Source organism: Rhopalosiphum padi, chromosome 1, assembly GCF_020882245.1.
Source record: "Rhopalosiphum padi isolate XX-2018 chromosome 1, ASM2088224v1, whole genome shotgun sequence".
Lineage (NCBI taxonomy): Eukaryota > Metazoa > Arthropoda > Insecta > Hemiptera > Aphididae > Rhopalosiphum > Rhopalosiphum padi.
In genome coordinates, this window is record NC_083597.1 from 20,399,403 (window position 1) to 20,419,792 (window position 20,390).

Below are 20,390 nucleotides of genomic sequence, written 5' to 3' on the forward strand. Positions count from 1 at the left end.
TTTAGGGCGTGTTTATCATTTTCATTTTATTTATTTATTATTTAGTATGAATTTCTGGTGCTACAAGACCAGCACTTCAATACTCACCGTGCCATGTCAATAGAATAATATATTATTAGTTTTTTTTTTTTTTTTTTTTATATATAAAAACAAAAAAAGGTCTCACTGACAACACTGACAGCAATGTATTATATAATATTATAATAGCTATGTAAAAAAAACAATATCGTTTTGATAGTCCGACAAAGGCAGACATTTCACATTTACTGACATTATACAACGTTTCAAAAACAATAGACACCCCCGCAGGGGTTATGTCTTATACGATGGTCATAAGTATAAAAATATATAGAGTACTGATCGTGCTTCCCTGAAATGCATGCAATGGACACACAATTTATTCTACAAATCATATTTATTTATTTGTACGATTTGATTGTAATACACACTAAATTACGTAATTACCAAGTATTCCTGTATACGATTAAATGATCGAAATTTATTATATATGAATGAGACTAATGAGAGTAACATTCAAATGGAAGATAATAAATATTGCTGACTTATGCGCGTATGGACATTGAGGTATGATATAGGATTAAATTATTATTAAGCTTGGATACTTATATTTGAATCATTAGATACATTTTATTAAAAACAAAAATGAATATTTGCAGTTTTATACTTAACTAAAAAAATACAATATGTACAGTAATAAATACACACAGATAGGTACCTATATAAATAATATATAGTTTTATATTTCCTAAATACATTAGGTAATAAACGATAAGTTATTTGCAGATATATCTACTATAGTAGGAACCTAATACTTAAATAATGTTTTCTTATATAAAAAAAATTAATTGAGAATTTTACAATCAATCTTGCCTGAAAAATTTCTAGTTCTTTTTAAGCGCTTATTTTTTATTATTATTATTCACTAATTTATATAAAAAAATAAAAAACATATTTTACTGAATAGCTACGTCCAAATAATAATTATTAATTGGACGCATTACGACATATATAAAAATGGCAAATGAGTGAATTTCTGTTATTTTTTTGTTTATCCCGTTTTATATTATCTACCTTGACCCCGTTGGGGCTTTTGTTATTATCTATGATATATTTAAGGTTTCGTTTCTTTTATTTTGTTTTTAACTCGATCACACAACATTCGTTTATAAGTCACGGACATTACAATATTCTGACGAACTCGTGGGTTATTCACTCTCGATACAATACTACTAATAGTTCATGCCAGAAAATTAGACTGAATCATCCGAAAAACATTTGGCACCACTATACCACAAGGAAATGTGCGTTCAAATATCGTTTTGTTGGCACTAGATTGATACCATACATTGACAAAAAACCACAAAAAATAATGTTTATTTATCATTACATAATATCACTGATTAGTGATCGTGTTGACTGTAATGATAATTACATTGTATGCTACATGAAAAATATTGTACAAATGGCAAAATTTTCTACGTGAAATTCCTATCTGTCTTTTATTCAAATGTTTCATTATTTCAAACAATTATCTATCCACTATTACATTTAACATATACAACAATTTTGCCGTACGTCGCATCTAACCAATATTCCTGGAAAGTTTTAATTTGTTTTTAATGTCTCCGATATATAAATATCTTGGCTTAAACAATTATCATAAAATAAAACATATAAACATTTTTTAAGAGCTCCATTTAATAATATACATTCCGATTAACAATTTATTTACCACATCAATCTTAAATGTAAGTAAACATTTTGATACCTACTAATATTTTTTTTAATTTTAATAATTAGCAATGCAAATTAAAAATTAAACCCTATGATATTGTGTTAGAATTTAAAACCAGTAGGTATAGTTCATAACTTATAATTCATTCGATATTGTTATTTTCTAGACACTTCTAAACTAAACATATTACTCGTACCTAGGTTTAATAATTGTCGAATTCAAAAATTCACAAATCACAGATGCTTTTAATTTTACCAGTTCACTCAATTCAGAAATATAAATTGAGATAATAATATCTACTATTGGCGTAATTATAAGAATTTAGTCTCTGGGGAAATATTATACGTACAGTAAAATTTTCATATAACGAAATTTTTTCATTTAACAAATTATTTTTAAGAACCAGTATATGAGTTTCATTGTTAATTATGCATAAATTTATCTCTGTATAAAGAATCTGATGTTTCTATATAAAGAATAAATTATTTGATAATAAACCCGGTTTTGTAAACGAAATTGAAACATTTTACGAAAAAAGTACAATTTATAAAAATAATAAACAAACCATATTTTTACAGAATGCCTCCAGTACACAGATGAAATTAACAACCCCAATACCCTAGATGTGGCACTCGGACCCAACGCAGACACCTACTACCTAGAATTAACTTTCTTAAGAAAATGTAAATTATACGACTTACAACTTAATTTAAATAACGTCTATTATAAATAATATAAAAACTAATGGCCGCTACTGCCGATGTTATTTCAAGATCAATAAAAAAAAAAAAACGAAACTCACTAATTATTTCTTAATAATAAATTAAATAAATTAATATAATATAGTACAAATGTAATAAGATAATACGATTTATAATATGATATGTTTTTGATGTTTATTTTTCAATTATTTTTTATATATTTATTTATTTTTTTTTTTTTTAATACAATATAGAATATGAAATACCAATGTAATCCTATTTAACGAATTCCTCTATATTACAATTTTGTTATATGGAAGTTTTACTGTAGATATTCTATAAATTATAATTACATATTATGCAAAAATCAATGGGATCCTCACTTATAAATACACCACATACAGACAGAGTAGTGTCAAGCAAATAATTACTTCAAAGAAAATTTACTTCCGCATAAATATATATTATTTTACGGAAGAGCATAGAAAACTAATAAACTTACTCAACAAATTATTTTATAATATATAATACCTACTGATACTAAAATTATTATAATATGTATATTACTTTTTCAAATAAAAATGAAATAATAAAATCTAAGTATTAAGGTTTGTATATATAATGTATGCTACTGTCTTAAACATTTAAAAACATTACTGAAAATCATGTACCTAATTTAAAAAATCATAACATTTATATTTACAATAAACATATCTGAGTATAAGTAATTCATATAGACATGAAACTCAGGTTAAAAGGCATTATTCAACAGTAATATTGTTTGACATGATATGATACATAAATTTAAATATTTATTAATTTATTAGTTTTTAGATTAATCTTAAAGCTGTACAATGAATGTGTTGAATAATTAATAATTACACATATATTATTAAAACTATACAGTTTATTTGAAACACAGAGAAAAGAACCGAAAATGGTTATCATGTAAATCATTACTTTAAATTCAAGGGGAATTTAGTAGATTTCTTTTAACCTCATAGTAATACTTTCAATTTTATAAAATCGTCTAACAACCTCCATTAGTGAACAGTTTAACGTTTAATAATTTATCTTAAATTCTACGATATGTTTTCATTATCTTATATTCTTATACTATTATATTATGATATAATCCAAATTATTTTGTGTATATAATATTATTATAAAACTGACTATTTACTATGCCTTAGCTTTTTATAATAATACAAAAAATATAAGGCACATTATTATATTAATTTATTTAAATCATTAGTAATCAAAACTTAATATAAGATTAAAAAATAAAAATTCTAGTTGCTCTTATAGATGTCACGTTATTTATAAAATAATATATAATAGATGTATCGTTGTCAGTGCCGGATTAACCTACAAGCAAATTGAGCACTCCTTAAGGCACTTGAAAAAATTATACAATTAAATATATTGATATAAACATTATACAATCTCTAGAATTGTATGATGCAATTTGAACTTTTTCAAATAAAAAATCCAGAAAATAATAATTATGTATAGATGAAAAAGGAGAGACAAATGAACAGTTGCAACGATGACAGTGACTAATTTTATAATAAATGTACATATATTTTAGTATTCAACTATAATTTAAAAATGTGTTTGACACGATTATTATTTATATTCATAAATAAAATTTAAAAAAAATTACCAATTAGGCCAGTTTATTTATTTGCTTAAGGCCCGTGAAACACTTAATCCGGCACTGATCGTTGTAGTATATTTATTAATTATATTAATTGTAATTTAAATAGTATACATATTCTAAATTTCTTGGAAAAGATTTTAAATACTAACACATATGTACATTAAAGATAATTTTATAGAGAAATTATTAACGTCGTTATGAAAAAAACAATTGCAAAGGACAAGCGAAAGATTACATTATAGGTTGATTAAACAAATCTGACATTTTCATGATGTTTTCTGTTGCGTAAAAAATATATATATAAACCAAGAGGCAGGTACTTTGTTTTTTTAGAATTAATTTAAATTATGGAACTAGTGGAAATTAATATTATGATTTTTAGTTAAAATAACCATTATTTACTTATTTTGGAAAATTTTACTCGAACGTGTACATTTTAATATTAGATTTATAATTCATAATGGCAATTTACTAAGACATTTATTAATGAAATAAAAAAAAATAAAGCAATTTCTTAAAATTCATGTTTTCAAATACAAATCAACACGAACTAATTAACACGTCAAAGCAGTACTAAAGATTCCTTCTTATATAACATGTGTGCATATATTATACTGTTTATTATAATATAGGTGCCAATATAGGTTGTGTAATATATAATTATAATTTGTTTGAAAGTTTATACTACTCAAGAGTATGTATTACTAGCTATGTATAAAATTACTTTATTGTAACATGCTATTGTTTTATCGAATGTGTATAGATTATTTTGTAAAACTTTTAGCAAATTCTTAAAGTTTTGTTTTCTTAAATCTTAAAAATGTTTTTGAAACAATTAATATCATATGATTTTAAAGCATTTATTAAGAACACATATAACACGTGTAAATTACACGCTACACAATAATTGCATTTTGATTCAATTAAAAATAAAAACTACACGAGCAACAAAAGGTGATTTTAAATCACCCATTTAAAACGTTCATCTATCATTGTTAAATTTATGTAAATTAGAAAAGTCCATTTCTTCAAGTTAATTAATTATGACGATAATTTAAACCATTATATATATATATGAAATAAGATAAATCAAGTTGTATAAAAATAATTATAAAATAATTCGATACATAAGATAAGTAATTTTTTAAATGACTCGATAAATAGTTTTTACTATCATTCATAAATTATTATTAAAAAGTTGTAGATAAAATAATAACGAGGAATATTCAAAATATTTTTAAATTAAAAATACAATTTTACATACCTATGCGTAAGTAAAAAGAGGAACGACAAGATTTTTATTGGGACCGATTATCAGCTTGTTATAATTAATAGACTATAAATTATATTTAATGATAAATGTATGTTTCATAATTTTTCATTTAATTCATAAATGAAAATAATATAAAATAATTTACTGATTACTGTATCAAAATATTACCTGTATAAATTATCTAACCAAGGTGAATAACTGAGTTAACTGAGTGAGGTAAGAAAATGTGTTACAATTAATAATATTGCCGATATGATTAAATACATTATACTAATATTCTATGTCAATTACATTTTACATCTTGGAAACGAATATAATAAACAATATACATAAACAATATTAATAGAACTGCTTAATATACTTGAGCATAATCCTCGACCTCGGCCGAAGAATAAAATATTTAAAATATAAAATAATATCAATAAAAATAAATAATGACGAAAAAAACAAAAATAATAAATACATATAAAATACGTATTGTAATAATAGAAAATTGTAATTAAGGTGGAAATTTAACCTCTGTCTATCTACATTTTCAGTATCACCGAAAATGTTTAAAATAAACCATAAAATGTATAGAGTAGATTCCATTGTAATTTGCCTTCTTAGGATTGAAATTTTAATCAATAAAGGAAACATACTATATTACAGTTAAAAAAAAATATTTAATTGCACCAGTTACCTTCAGTTACCTGTGATCAAAAAGAAAATATTGCAAACTATTCATATAAAACCATTTCGATATAAATTTATAATGAAAAAATAATAATAAATTAACAAATAACCACCCTGGAACGACCAAAGGATAAAAATAAATATTTCAGGAATAATCATATCGATTTACCGTTGTACAATTTGGCTAACTTTAAAATCAGTGATCACCCAACGTATCAATATAACATGCGGCTTGAGGCTTAAAAGCGAGCGTGACTGTGACAGACTGACCAGCGTAAGCACCCTCGTCAAACCCAAAATTGGATCAAGTGATCTTGAGGACGGAAAAAAATTATTTCGAGGATTAAGTTAATGTCGCATAATATTTCATGGTAAACTATTTATAAAACACCTGTCTTTATTTATATTTTAAACATTTTCAAAAAATGATGTGAACGACTATACTATTTAAACGAATTTCCCAGTTAATATTCTTAAACAATAAACTTCCGCATCTCAATTCTGTTTTAAAGCCTAACATTTATCAATGATATAATACCAAATTCGTAGGGTTTTATTGATACTATCTCTACATCGCTTGAAAACAAAGTTTACGGCGCACCACTCCGACTTTTTAGACATATGCCAGGCTTTTGACAGAGTATAGTATGAAGGCCTTCTATATTCAGACCCAGTACGTGTTTACCTCTACTTTCTTAATTTAAATTAAACTATAATGTACGGACCGTTACTTCTTAATATATTACAGATCATTGACATCAGATTTAGCTATTACTAATGCTGGATAACCTTAATAAAAGGGTATTATTTCACCCACAGGCTATAGGTATAATATACTGTTTAGCATTGATGTTTCTGATAAGTCCAAAACACAAAATACTTTTGTTACTGACTATATATCATATATATCATAAAATTATCTTATTAATATATGGTAATAGATTGATTATCTGGAATAATTTACAATCGCTTTTAAATCTACTTTCTGAATTGAATGCAGATTGGTGCATTAAATTGAACCGCAATAAATCCGATCGTACAACAATCACTCTAATATACGACGTATCCGACCAAACATTACAGTTAAAAAATATCTATTCTTCCTCTTTGACTCGGTAAAGTATTTAAGTTTTAACCTTAATATAGATTACAGTTTGGAATGATATTAAACGAAATAAAAATATTAAATCGTAATATTCACTGTCGCCAAATGTAAACTAAAATACATACTGTCAAAGAGTAAATTAACCTTAACTTTTTATTTTTATTAGACACACCTATAAAGCCGATATGGGCATTTGGGATACAATTATGGAGATCGGCTGAAATTTAAACTTAAACGAAAATCAAGTACCTATTATCGAATATTACGCAGGAATTCTACGTCACTGACTTAAAAGAAAGAGGGCGTGCCGTAATCTTTTGATTTAGTTTTCTTTTGATCTTATATTAATTCCAAACTAAGTGTCAATAATGGATGGCTTCACAGTCACGTACTCTAATTTGTGTTTTTCCTCCTCCTTCTATATCACATATACTTATCGTGCATATAGATTTTATACGTCGTTATATAATACGAAAATATTATGTATTGTGGACCAATAATAACACCGCGTCTCGCTACTAGGTCTTATTGCTCAAAGTTGAGATCAAATGTCCCATATACATGTGTTAAAAATTAAATTGTTTCTCATAATATAACCACAAAAAGTATACCAATTACAGATTAAGCTGATTATAGGTTTATAGCTTTCTGATTTGTGCAAAATACAGTTTAATTATACTCAGGCGAGGGAGGGATACTGTGCCCCTCCGACAATAATATAAAACCAAAATAACAGTTATATTTATAGTAATAAAACACTGGGAGATCTCGATATATCCAATAATAGTAATAATAATAATAATAAAATAATCAGTCAATTCTTAAAATGTAGTCAAAACACACACTGGCGTATTGCTGACCAAATAATTCATATAATATTCAAATAATATAATAAATAATAAAGTCCGTCACCACTGCGCGTTATTAAATTTTTCGCTAGTCCGCATGATACAGCAGCAGGCGGCTACGGCGCACGCAACGGATTGATTGCGTTGTCCGATTAAAATTTCGAATTTATTTATACCACCACCAGCTGCTGCGGTATAATCATTCGTTCGTTTCCTACGCCGCGCAAAGGGGCAAGGTCGGCCATGTAAAAGCAATAATATCGCAAGAGATGACTTTCGGCTCCGGCGGCGAAGCTGTCTAGAAATAGACGGTCGCGGCGTGGCGCTCAGACTTAGGCCCCGGCGGCGTCGGTGGTCAGGCGCCACGCGATTGCGATTATATTAATAATATTATTACTACCGCGGCGATAACGATGAAAATAATATTGCATGAGCACAGACAATGATGACACTATGGTCAAGTGTCCATTTTCTGATTTCTCTAAATATTTTTCTAAGCGGGTCGTTATTTTTTTTTTTTTAGTCGATATTTTATCGCCTCAGAGCGATAAATGAAAAACAATAATAATATATATATATTTAAATGAACAAATCATACGTCACGAAATGAAATGGCTGTCACGATTACCGTGCTATTGCATGTGTCACTATTATCGCTGTCGAGCGGAAATAACAAACAGAACTCCCGAAAACAACAACTACATAAATTTTGAGGTATTTGTAGTACAGCATCTGCTCCGGGCCTGTCGAGTAATGCAATCATCAAGTTTTTTTTTTAATGATCAAACGATACAAATGTCATCAATAAATACATTACGATAAATGTTATACTCTATAATATTATTTATTAGTAATAATTATTAATTAATAAAAGTTCGTTATCGCGTTGATCGAATATTAGGTAGGTAGTTATGATTCAGCCCCGATTATCCGAGACGCAATTAGTTGACAAGTCGTTTCACCCACGTGAAATTCAGTCTCCGGTAAAAATGTAAAAGTTCCAATTTTCCGACAAATCGACAAATCGTAGTTTCACAAAAAACAAAAATAATTTTATTTAACAAACAAACTTCTATCTTGACTTCTTACCACAAAAAACTAAAATTATTGAACACAAAAGATGAAAACTAAATATAGAAAATTATAAGAAATATTATCATTTGCAAAAGAAATGTATAGCAACTATAAAATTGAATGACATATAACAATACATTCTTTTCTAATATCGTTTCAAATTATAATTTTAGGCTACAAAATGGTACGATTTGTATTTTGAAATACTTGAGCACACTAATGTTCCATTTTCATTTAGAAAACAGAAACTCGTAAGATTTGGTTTTTTATATATAGTTGATAGTTGTTGAACAATGTTCATACAAGGAATTTAAAATAATAAAAAAAATTATATTTTTAAGTACATAATTAATTTTAAACTAAATATAATGTGTGTGTCAGATGTCGGATGTCGGCAAATCGGTACGTCACGGGTAGGTATATATGTGTACATTATTATGTATTATGTTATACACAACATAATTAAATATCACGATTTTAAGCTTATTTCGAGTTGAATTGTTTTTTAGCGTTTAGCTAAACTATAGTGTGATTTATTCATTATAACTTAAATTTACAAGTGATTTACCTCATTTTGTCACTAATTATGTTAAAACAACATTGTTGTTTTTTAATGTACAACCCACACCCTCTTCTGAACGACTGCACCTTTTAAAATATTTTTACAAATAATATTTGATCGTAATTGTCTAAGGCATTAATTACGTTAGAGTGGTACAAAATATTTTTACTGTTTATAAATTTATAACAGCAAAAGAAATAACGGCAAAGAATCACAGAATTAGTAAACATCAGTTTGAAAAAAAAAAGAAAAAACACATCCGAGATATTTTATGCAACTTCCAGTGTTTAATACGTGCTGCCTTCCATTATATCGTACACAATATAATATAGGTACCATGTCCGTCATATCATAATATACACGTAATTCGTGTTGTAGATTATAATTTTTGTTTTAATTCCCTGGATACATTTAGGTCATGTGTACATAATATAACTATTTTTATATGTAGTTACTAGTGCATAATAATGTGTTAAACGTGTCGCTAGGTTATTGATGCAATATTGTTTTATGAAAGTAGGGTGAAAATGGTAAATAGTAACAAATTAAAACATAGCTTTTTGAGATAGGAAATATACCTGAGAATAAATATATTTATATGTACACACTAAACACATATACATATATAATATCTATATTGTATATATCTTATTTAAAAATAATAATAATAATAGTACTTTTTTGTAAATGGTGTATACCTATTACTATATTATTAATTTTCGTATTATGCGTAAGACGTAACTATGAATTAGGAAAATTTTAAATTATAAAATATAGTTATCAATTACATAAATATGTATCTGTATTGACTTCGCGATAGCCGTAATTAATAAAGCAGTATTGTATGTACAAAACATGTACTCAAAATATATTGTTGGTAATTTAAAACCCTTGTCCGTTTAAAAGTAAAACATAACAATTTGAGTAACTTTAACTTTTTTATAGTATCTGCCTAAAGACCATAACACTTTAAACAAGTTTAACATTAAATTATGGTATACGCATAGCTATTATACTATTATGTCAAATTTGTACGCGACAATACTTATTAGTAGAGGTTGTTTTTAAAATAGTATTTTGAGTGGAGCTTAATTTAAAAAAAATGGTACAAGGTGAAAATTAAACCACAATAAAACCAATAAATCGCTAGGGATTCACATAGAATACTATATAAAACGTGTTATTTAGAAAATATTATATATTTTTTAAATTTTAAGTTTAAACTGTTTGCAATTACTATGAAACTAGTATATAATATTAAAAATGTTGTATATTTTGAGCTTATTATATGTTCAGACTAACTGACAATCCATTAATTATTATAAATACGTAGCTATACTCGTATATACTAAAGTATTGTATCGTTATTATAAAATTAAATGAAAATGTGTAGTATAAATTATGATAAAAAAGAACATGAATCAATCATAGTTAACATTTTAGAAGCAAGATCAAATGTTTTAATAATCGATACATTATCTGAAAAAACATATTACTCGAAATTTGTACACAAAAGAGCTGTTGGTTGTTTGAGGCAAGCCGACATATTCAATTATAAAAAATGATATAGTGTATATAATACATACAAATATAAATATCATAAAAATTTTCAATTAACGACACTTTCTATGAACTTGACTAATAAACAATTTAATATTCCCGTTAACTTTCTCAATATGAAAGCTGATTATATTAAATATAAGAAATATATCTATATGAAAATAATAGATAATTTAATTTATACAAGTTTTGAAGTTATTTAAGCTTAATACATGAGAAATGGGAATAGTATTATCAATACTAAAAAGTACAAAGGATAAGATTATCAGTGATCATAATGTGTTTCTTTTTTCTGTGTCTATATTATGCAGACTATATTATTAATCTTGGCCTAAATTTAAACTAACTTTTCTGGATTAAAAAAAATTACAGAAGACTGTTAAGTCAATAAAAAAGTCAAGCTTTATTTTGAGTCTAGATACTATAACTCAAACTCTAAAGTTAGATGGAACTAAAAGAAAAAAACCGATAAAATTCAGTGTTATTAAAATGGAAGAGATCTTGAAACCTTGATCGCGAAAAACAAAAATCGTGCCAAATCAATAATTCATTTAGATAGTGGTTTATCTTTTTTATTATCAAGTTTATTAATATTTATAATATTTACATATCTTAGGCATCGTTATATAAAGTTATGGAATTTAATGGAACTCAATTTTTTGAATATTTATTTTATTTTAAGACAATAATATAATAATGTTAATATAATATTACTTTTTATCTTTACCTTATTTTATGTATCTTATGTCTTTATTTCTACAATTGATAATGATTTAAAATATATTGTTAAATAAAAATAACTCTCTATCTTCAACACAAGCATTGCTTACAGAAGGTAAGAAGGTAGATAAACCAAAAAAAAAAAAAAAAAATATTGTTTTTACCTAATTTAATTTAAAGTCACTTTATTGTAAAAACTTTTTGAAATAAATGGTTATTATTTTTAAAAAAAAAAAAAAAAAATATGCAAGCAAAATAAAAGTATTCCTGTCAAGACGTATAGAGTAGGATGGAAATAATACTATCGTGGTTCTCGCTTAGTCATTTAAATTGTGATACCAGAAAAGATCTCGGAGGTTTTTATTGGTATACTATTATTATTACAAAGCTTATTTTTTTAATACTATATATTTTATTTTAAATTTTAAAATGATCATAACTTGTTTTAAATTTAAAATATTAATAAAATCTTCTAAGATGTCCACGATAATGATAGGTCAATTTATTTTAATTTTAAAAATAATAAAGTAAAATTGATTATTGTGAACTTAAAATTGTCATTGTAGATTTGTAAGATGGAGTCAACACGTGGGTGTGGCGTCTTTTTAAGAAGAAATATAGATACAGTTTAAAACATGTTGATATCACGAAGACGCAATAATAATATTTACATGCATGGAGATAATAAAACAATCCCATAAAGTGATGAAACAATTTAAAATTTACATTTTGTCATTCAAATATATTATATTGGTTAGTTGAACATAATTTGTAATGTATATTTATATTTATTTAATAATTTATTTAAGTGTTTAACAATAATAAACAACAAATAGAAATCATTTTGTCATACAAGAAATTTAAATTGTTTTAACCCAGTTATTATCATATAATTGTTCACTATTTAATATTTCTATGTAAGTATATATAATATATATTAGACTTATTAGTTATGTTGTATGGGGTAATAAATTATGCAGTCATTAACTGCTACCGATAAATAAATTGTTAATATAATGCAAAGTACTCTTGTACGACTTAAACACTGCACTGAATTGGGAATTTTGTTTAAAAACATACCTATAACTTAGTGGCCTGTATGCTAGTATACGCAGTTGTGAGTAATCTGCATGATACAGCGCGCGATTGCTACAAGTTTCATTTAGGAAAATAATAGTCGCTATTCCTCTTCTCTTTGGTGCTCTATATATTATAGCGGAAAGTCCTAAAGTTAAATTATGCTTAACACGTACGATCCTGTACTACGTTAGGATCATGATCCACATAGTTATACATAATAATAAATATTATAAAATATAACAATCAAGAAAAAAAAAATACGACAAAATTGTGCATTGGAAGTGATCTAATTGTTGAATATCCCTTAATAGAATATAATAATACACCTAATCTAAAATAAATGAAATCATGGAATAGCATTTTCAGTTTAATTCATGAGCCATCGAGGAATCCAGTGTAAATAATACATATTCGCCGCAATAACCGATCGATCTAATGACGCGTAATTTTTTGATTTTGACGGGCTCCCGTGTGCACTGGACGTATACAATATACATACAATTTTATAATATTTTATTAATATAACGGTCCACACGTCACACTATATGCTACACTGCTGTATTTGTTGCTACCAGGGGCGATAAAACCGCGCTGGAACTTTCTCTCTCCGCCATGCGATCTATGTCGCCGGCGGTAGCGGCGTCGCTGTTGACTATGTAATTTATTCGCTGACTTTTACATAAAACTATTATTATTATTATTATCATTACTAATAATATTTTAAACATATTTATGTACACATACCGGAGTTTAATGACTGTCGACGTATTAATAGTGTAATCGTAAAAAATATATATATGGATATTATTTATGTATGCATATATTATATTAAATGTATTATATATTAATAGAGCTACATAAATAATTTATTATATGCATAAAAAAAATCTCAATAAAAATAACGTTCCAAAATGCGTGATCATAATATTTCATGTTTTTGATTTGTCAAATAAAAATGTCGTATAGCCACTATAAAATGAATTTTACACTAATAGATGTACACTTATTTTGCTACTCTTACTCAGATCATCCAAGTTTACTATCTTGCGTCTCTCTACAGTTCCATTAACCCGATATTACACCTCTGATACCATTACGACATCACGCAACATGTTTTTTTGTTTATCTCAATGTGGAATTTCTCATTTCCGCAAAAAAAAATATACTAAAAAAGTATTAAGAGTTGGATACTGATATCAAGTGTTAAGGATACATTGTAAATATTCTATTATTTTGGTAAAAATTAATTTAATAACAAAAATCGATTTGATCACAAGAGTTGAGAATAGTTAATTTTTAATATAAAGCACAGCAATTAAGACAAAAATATTGATGATAAATTGATAACATAACACATTAACACTACAGTTGAAGTCAACAAGAATTTTACATTATTTACTGTATAAATTAAACTATTAGCACATTTTTAATTTACGTACAAATTATTTAAGACGAAAAAGTAAAACGAAGAATAATAATAATAATTGTGTTTGAGAATACGACGAAACTTATAGAAATCGATGCATATACATTATAATTAATAACGACACCTATGCAAGTAAACAAGAATAAAGTTAAAATAGTACAAACAGCTTAATTTTTCGAAGATAATGAACCAGAAATAAAAATTTGTGTCATCTATAGTTTAAAAAGTTACCTATAAGTAAAACCATCAGTGACATACGCACATTAATACATTATACACCCATTTCAAACCATATTAATTTGTTACAGCAATCTTCAAATACATTATTTGAAAAAGCAGCAAAGAAAAATAGTGGCAATTTAACCAATAACCAAAATGTCGTGTTAATTTGATAATCCAAATGTTTTTAACTGACTTTCAATACCTATCTAAAAAAAATATAACATTCAGCATATTAAGTACATTCATCGATGTTTATAGAAATTCCAGTAATAATTTAAATAATTAATGAAAACAGTAGAAAATATACTCTGGAAACTTATCACTTCATATAATATTATGTTATACAAATAAACTATACTTTGATTGCAACCTGTTTGATTTTTACATTATTTTTTAAAAACAATAATGAAAAGTTTTTTATAAAAACAAGTTACAGTTAAATGAAAAAAAGAATTTTAGTAATTTAAATCATTTGTTCTTAAAAAATATAATGCACATTTTAAAATTGATTAAACTTAAAAAATGTTTAGAATTTAATGTAAACAATCTTTAAAGTCAATAAAAGAACTTTTATTAAATTCAAGTTCTGTATGATATAAACTGAACATTGAACCCTTTAAAGTTTTCATGCCTCGAGGGAATTAACGGAAAATTGTATTTTCGAATGTCCTTTAAAAAATAAGGGATCGCTTGTCATAAAAATAAATGCCATCGGATATGTGGAAATGACATAAAAAATAAAACTGAAAGAGCAAAATAAAACAAATTCAGTAAATATTGTTTAAGATGTAACCACGTTCTGAGATGCATTGTTTCGAGATTATAATTAATAATTATAATATAACCAAAATAACATTAGGATAAAAATAATGTAAATATAAACTAACACGGTAAATTAAAATATCAATCTTAAATTTTTTTAGTGATTAGTTTATTTTCTGTAGGTATACAAACAATAACATTTTTAAATAATTTAAAATGACTAAAGCGTACTATATTCGGAGAAATTATTCAAATTTAAAACTCACCTCGAAACAATAAAAATAAATATTATTTAAATATTATAGATAGAATGTCTTACATATCCAACCAAAATTAATATTATACTATCTTAATATTAATTTAATTTTTATAAATATTGTTTTTGCCATTATTAAAAAAAAATTGTTTATTTCTCGACAAAAAATAGGTACACAGGAATATATTATTATTCAATACACTTTATTTAAGCCACTGACTAGTTCATTATTTGTAGCAATCACTATGCTGCATGTGTATAAGAAAGAGGAAAGTTATATTATTCTTTTTTTTTATTCGATTTTACTATTATACTTTTGAACGATAATATTATATTATTATGCCATACTTCACACTATTGCCAATTGAGTACCTGCTACCAGTAGTATCTACTATTACTTCAGTTATATTTAAAAACGATTAAACCATTACTTACGTTCACTAAGGTATGTAGAGATTCAACATACGAACGCTCTGTATCGTAAAGCTCAACCACTACATGTGTTCTCGTATCCTGAAACAAAAAAAGATACCTAATAAAAATCTAATTTATAAAACATCATCGTTATACGTTATTATAGTATACGCATTATAATTATTTAAATAATACATGAGTGTGTGTGTGTGTGTGTGTGTGTGTGTGTTTTAAACGAAAATTAACGTGAGTCTATAATGTGTGACGTCTGACCACATAAATTATTTTAGATCTTTTTTTTTAATTCTCTAACAACCGGCAATGATTTTCACTCCCTCTTCACCATCGTCTTTACTCGACCGGGGATGGCGCGTGGCGGTAAAGAAAATGTATTTTTTGGCCAACTTCCTAACAAATGGCGTGCGTCTGGTGGCGAAAATGACGTTCGCAATAATAATAATATTTTCGTCACGTTTCCTCGACCGCCTCTGCCACCATCACACACCCCGTCCACCTCTACCATCCCCCATACCACGACATCGGTAACACCGCCAGCAGCGACGCAATAGGTAGGTACATACGTTAATATACAAGACGAGACGCACGCACATACGATATCCAAAGACTAAAATACACTCAACGGATGCTCTGCACCATTGACAACGGCGAGGACGAGGATAAATCGAAATTTTAATTGGCCAAAAAAAAACGGGCGTCCGTCGTCCAGAAATTTTGCGATAATTATGCGTAATCATGAATACGTCAAATAATATTATAAACAACATACGATTGGCGCCAAACACGATAAGTACATAAATATTTAATTATATGGTATTATAGTCTTTGGGAATAGGACTCCAACAAACGGGCGAGGGGTGTAAACTAGTCGTTGTATAGTTATATAATATATTAATATGTAATATGACTCCTACACATAGAGTAACTCCTCTCATTGGTTTGCTTATTTCGCGATGACGTAAGTCCGGAGATGTCATACCATAAGAACCAATGAACCACACCCCGACGCCCATTCATTGCGGGGTAAAGTTATAATGACGGGGTGACATCGCGCGACAGACGTTATTTTATAAATAAGTAGGTACAACAAAGTACATACGCGTTTCCGACAACGGAAACAGTACCCTGCCAGGATTGCAGAGAAAACATATTCCCTATCCGAAAGAAACATTTAACATATAGTTGCGTAACTTTTGCACAATAGTGGCTTATTATACTGTATACTACGCGTATTATGTAACTGTAGAACACTAATATATCGTGTAGGTTTATTGATATTTTATTGAATTTTTGTATTAAATATTAATCGATAGTGATGTACTGAATTAATATTTTAGAATGGTATTAATGAACATTTTTTTAGCTCCAACAGTTTAATATTGTAAAATATCTAATCATAAATCATATATTTTTTGGAGATATTTAGACATTGAAATACATCTGCACAGTATAAATTATAGAGAAATAGTATACAAATAATTAAAATTAATACAATAATTATTTTGCTTAAAAAATATTTTTTTAAAGGCTTATGATCTTTTATGGCATCCCAGCTTTTTTACGGCATCCTTTAGGTGGCCTCTTTAGCATTTCGACCGTAACACTACTTATACATTTAAATAATCAAAAAATTGTTAACACTTAAAATTCTTATCGTGAACAATACCTTTGAGAGAAAAACCAAAAATAATTATTAATTATAATGTGTTATTGTTGGTGACCACTTTTTATAATATTATACTACTTTAATTTAAAGTAAAATATGTAATATGTACACATCTCCGCTTTTGGAATTAATTTATCTGATGGCTAATTTACGCATGATTCTTAATGTTTAAATTATTATTCATAAGCCATTAGTCATTACTCATTACACATTTATAGAGTCGGTTTTAGCCCATTTAGATGTGCACACGAGTAACTATAGCACACAATATACAGTCTACGTTATATCTGACTTTTTGCTGACGTCGTACTTCTAATACGATTTAGCAAGTTTATTTATAAAAATATTTATATTTATTATTCATTAAACGTTATTTACTTATATTCGAATTAAAACTTTATATGTTATTTTTAAACTATTAACAACATAGTTAGTAAATATACATATATTATTCATGTAGGTATATAAAACGTATTATACGATGAAATAAATTAATATCCCTATTAAAATGGTTGTGTTTGGGTAAAAATCTAATAAAAATATGTGTTGTTCCAGATTTTAAACTGCAAACACGTGCTAAAAACAAAATTTAAATGAATTTTGTAAATAATAATCAAACGGTCACGCATGTTTGGTTCTTGATCGTTTTAAAACCCTTCTGCTCTTCCTTTTCAACCTCCAACAAAAACCATCGAGAGTACCATCGGAAGACAACGACGCTCAGACTCTTACCGGTGTGGCAACTTTGACGGCGGCCAATAGTTGTTGCGCGGCTGTTGCTGCGTTTTCGTTTAGTGACCGATCGTCGTCGTCATCTCCGTGAACGCCGTTCGCAGTCATTACACTTCATATTGGACACTTCTTCGGCAACGGGGCTGAGAACAACGATATTCCATCTGAACGTGGTCGGACGACATCCACGGTATATGTATATTATTGTGTGTGTAAACTTTAATTATAACTTATAACATACCGGTACCGCAGTATCGGTATAAGAGTGGCTAGTAGAAAATAAAAAATTAACTGCCGTCGGATGTGCGCGTAACAAATGAAATGCGAAAAATAATCGACAACAGATCGACGATTACGCGCCCTTCGTTTCGAGGCCACCGACGCCACCGCTACCGTGAAAATCTCTCACCAAAGGGTATTATATGACTATTATTATTAATAATAATTATTGGTATTGTTTTAAAAGCGCAGAATCGCGAGTGGTCCGACAACGACGACTGTACCACCTGCAGTATCGTCGACGCTGGTGCCGAGAGTGTATAATACGTACGCCCGCGCCGGCGGACGGGTGGCGAGCTGTAGACAAGCGGGCAGACTCGAGCGCGCGCGGCTTACGTCACGTTTAATACACGCGCGACATGACGAGAGACTCTGACGGGCTATGTAACATTATTATTATACACGCGCGCAACACACACAAAATTATATATATATATATATATATATATTATTATTATTATTATTATATACGTAGTTTGCTATTTCGTCGGTCTCGTTGCTATGGACACGATTCGGAGAAAAGTCGGAAAATCATCCATTCAAGGACTATAACCGTCGAATGGTGGTGTGGTAGCAGTGATGTGGGTGGTCACGGTCGGAGGGTGATGCCGTTTTCTCTCGATACACCTGTTGTGTATGTAGATGTGTGGGTGTGTGAGTATTTTTGTGTTTAGTCAGAGGATTTCACTATCCCTTCTACCACGATACCCGTCCGGAGTGGCGACTCGCTTACACGTCACACATGGTTACACAAATACATGGTTTGAGCTCGTCATTTTTATGCGATGTATCAACAACTCCTATGCACTGCATAAGGTATGAATAATTATTTGTTGACGTATACTGCTGTACATCATAATATACGATTCTTCGGATCCAATAGTTTGAGAATTTAGAGAATAATATATAATATATATATATATATATGTATTATATAATACTTCCACCTTTTTGTGCAAGAGCTATAAACTTTTCTACCTACATATAATTGCAGAAAGAGTATTTTTCCCATCGCCTAAGAAGGTGATTTCCTGAAAACGAGTCCGAAAAAGAACGATAATAAGGAGTATATTATTATATCGATTATTTTATATTACATATAAATATTTTCTAAATACTTATATAAAATAAAATGAAGGTAACTTACTAAACTGCAAATTTCAATGTGTTCTAATTATAATGATTTAGAAGTAATATACAAAGAGACGTGTGTGAAGCATAGCCCCCACATCGCTATATAATGCCAATGTTTGTAAAAAATACGTATAATGCAATTTTTATATAAAAAAACTAGGAACTGTCTGTTTAGCGAAAAAATGAGGATAAGTTATACGGCTAAATGTATAGTTGTATAGGTCATATTTTGAAGGAATAATATGAGTTTGTGACATACATCAAGCAAATTAATGCCTTATTTTAACCTAGTATATATCATTCAATAAAGTCTAAGTGGTATTCTGATTTAACAAAAAGTTATTTTCCTCAGATGAACTTATCTGAAACTGTTGAAGCTGTTTTCAAGACAGACGTTATTCAAAAGAACATAAAAAAAAAGATAAAAATGTAAAAAATATAATTAATACATGTTGTAGAGTCAA

The 20,390-nt window shown here is 27.6% G+C and overlaps 1 protein-coding gene across 1 annotated transcript in view; it reads right to left on the minus strand.

The window, feature by feature from the left end:
* Positions 1 to 20,390, minus strand: part of LOC132920044 (rho guanine nucleotide exchange factor 17) — a 70,966-nt gene that overhangs the window by 20,907 nt on the left and 29,669 nt on the right. The window contains exon 4 of the mRNA XM_060982085.1: positions 16,119 to 16,196. Within this exon, the coding sequence (XP_060838068.1) occupies positions 16,119 to 16,196 (78 nt within the window). The remainder of the gene's footprint in view (positions 1 to 16,118; positions 16,197 to 20,390) is intronic.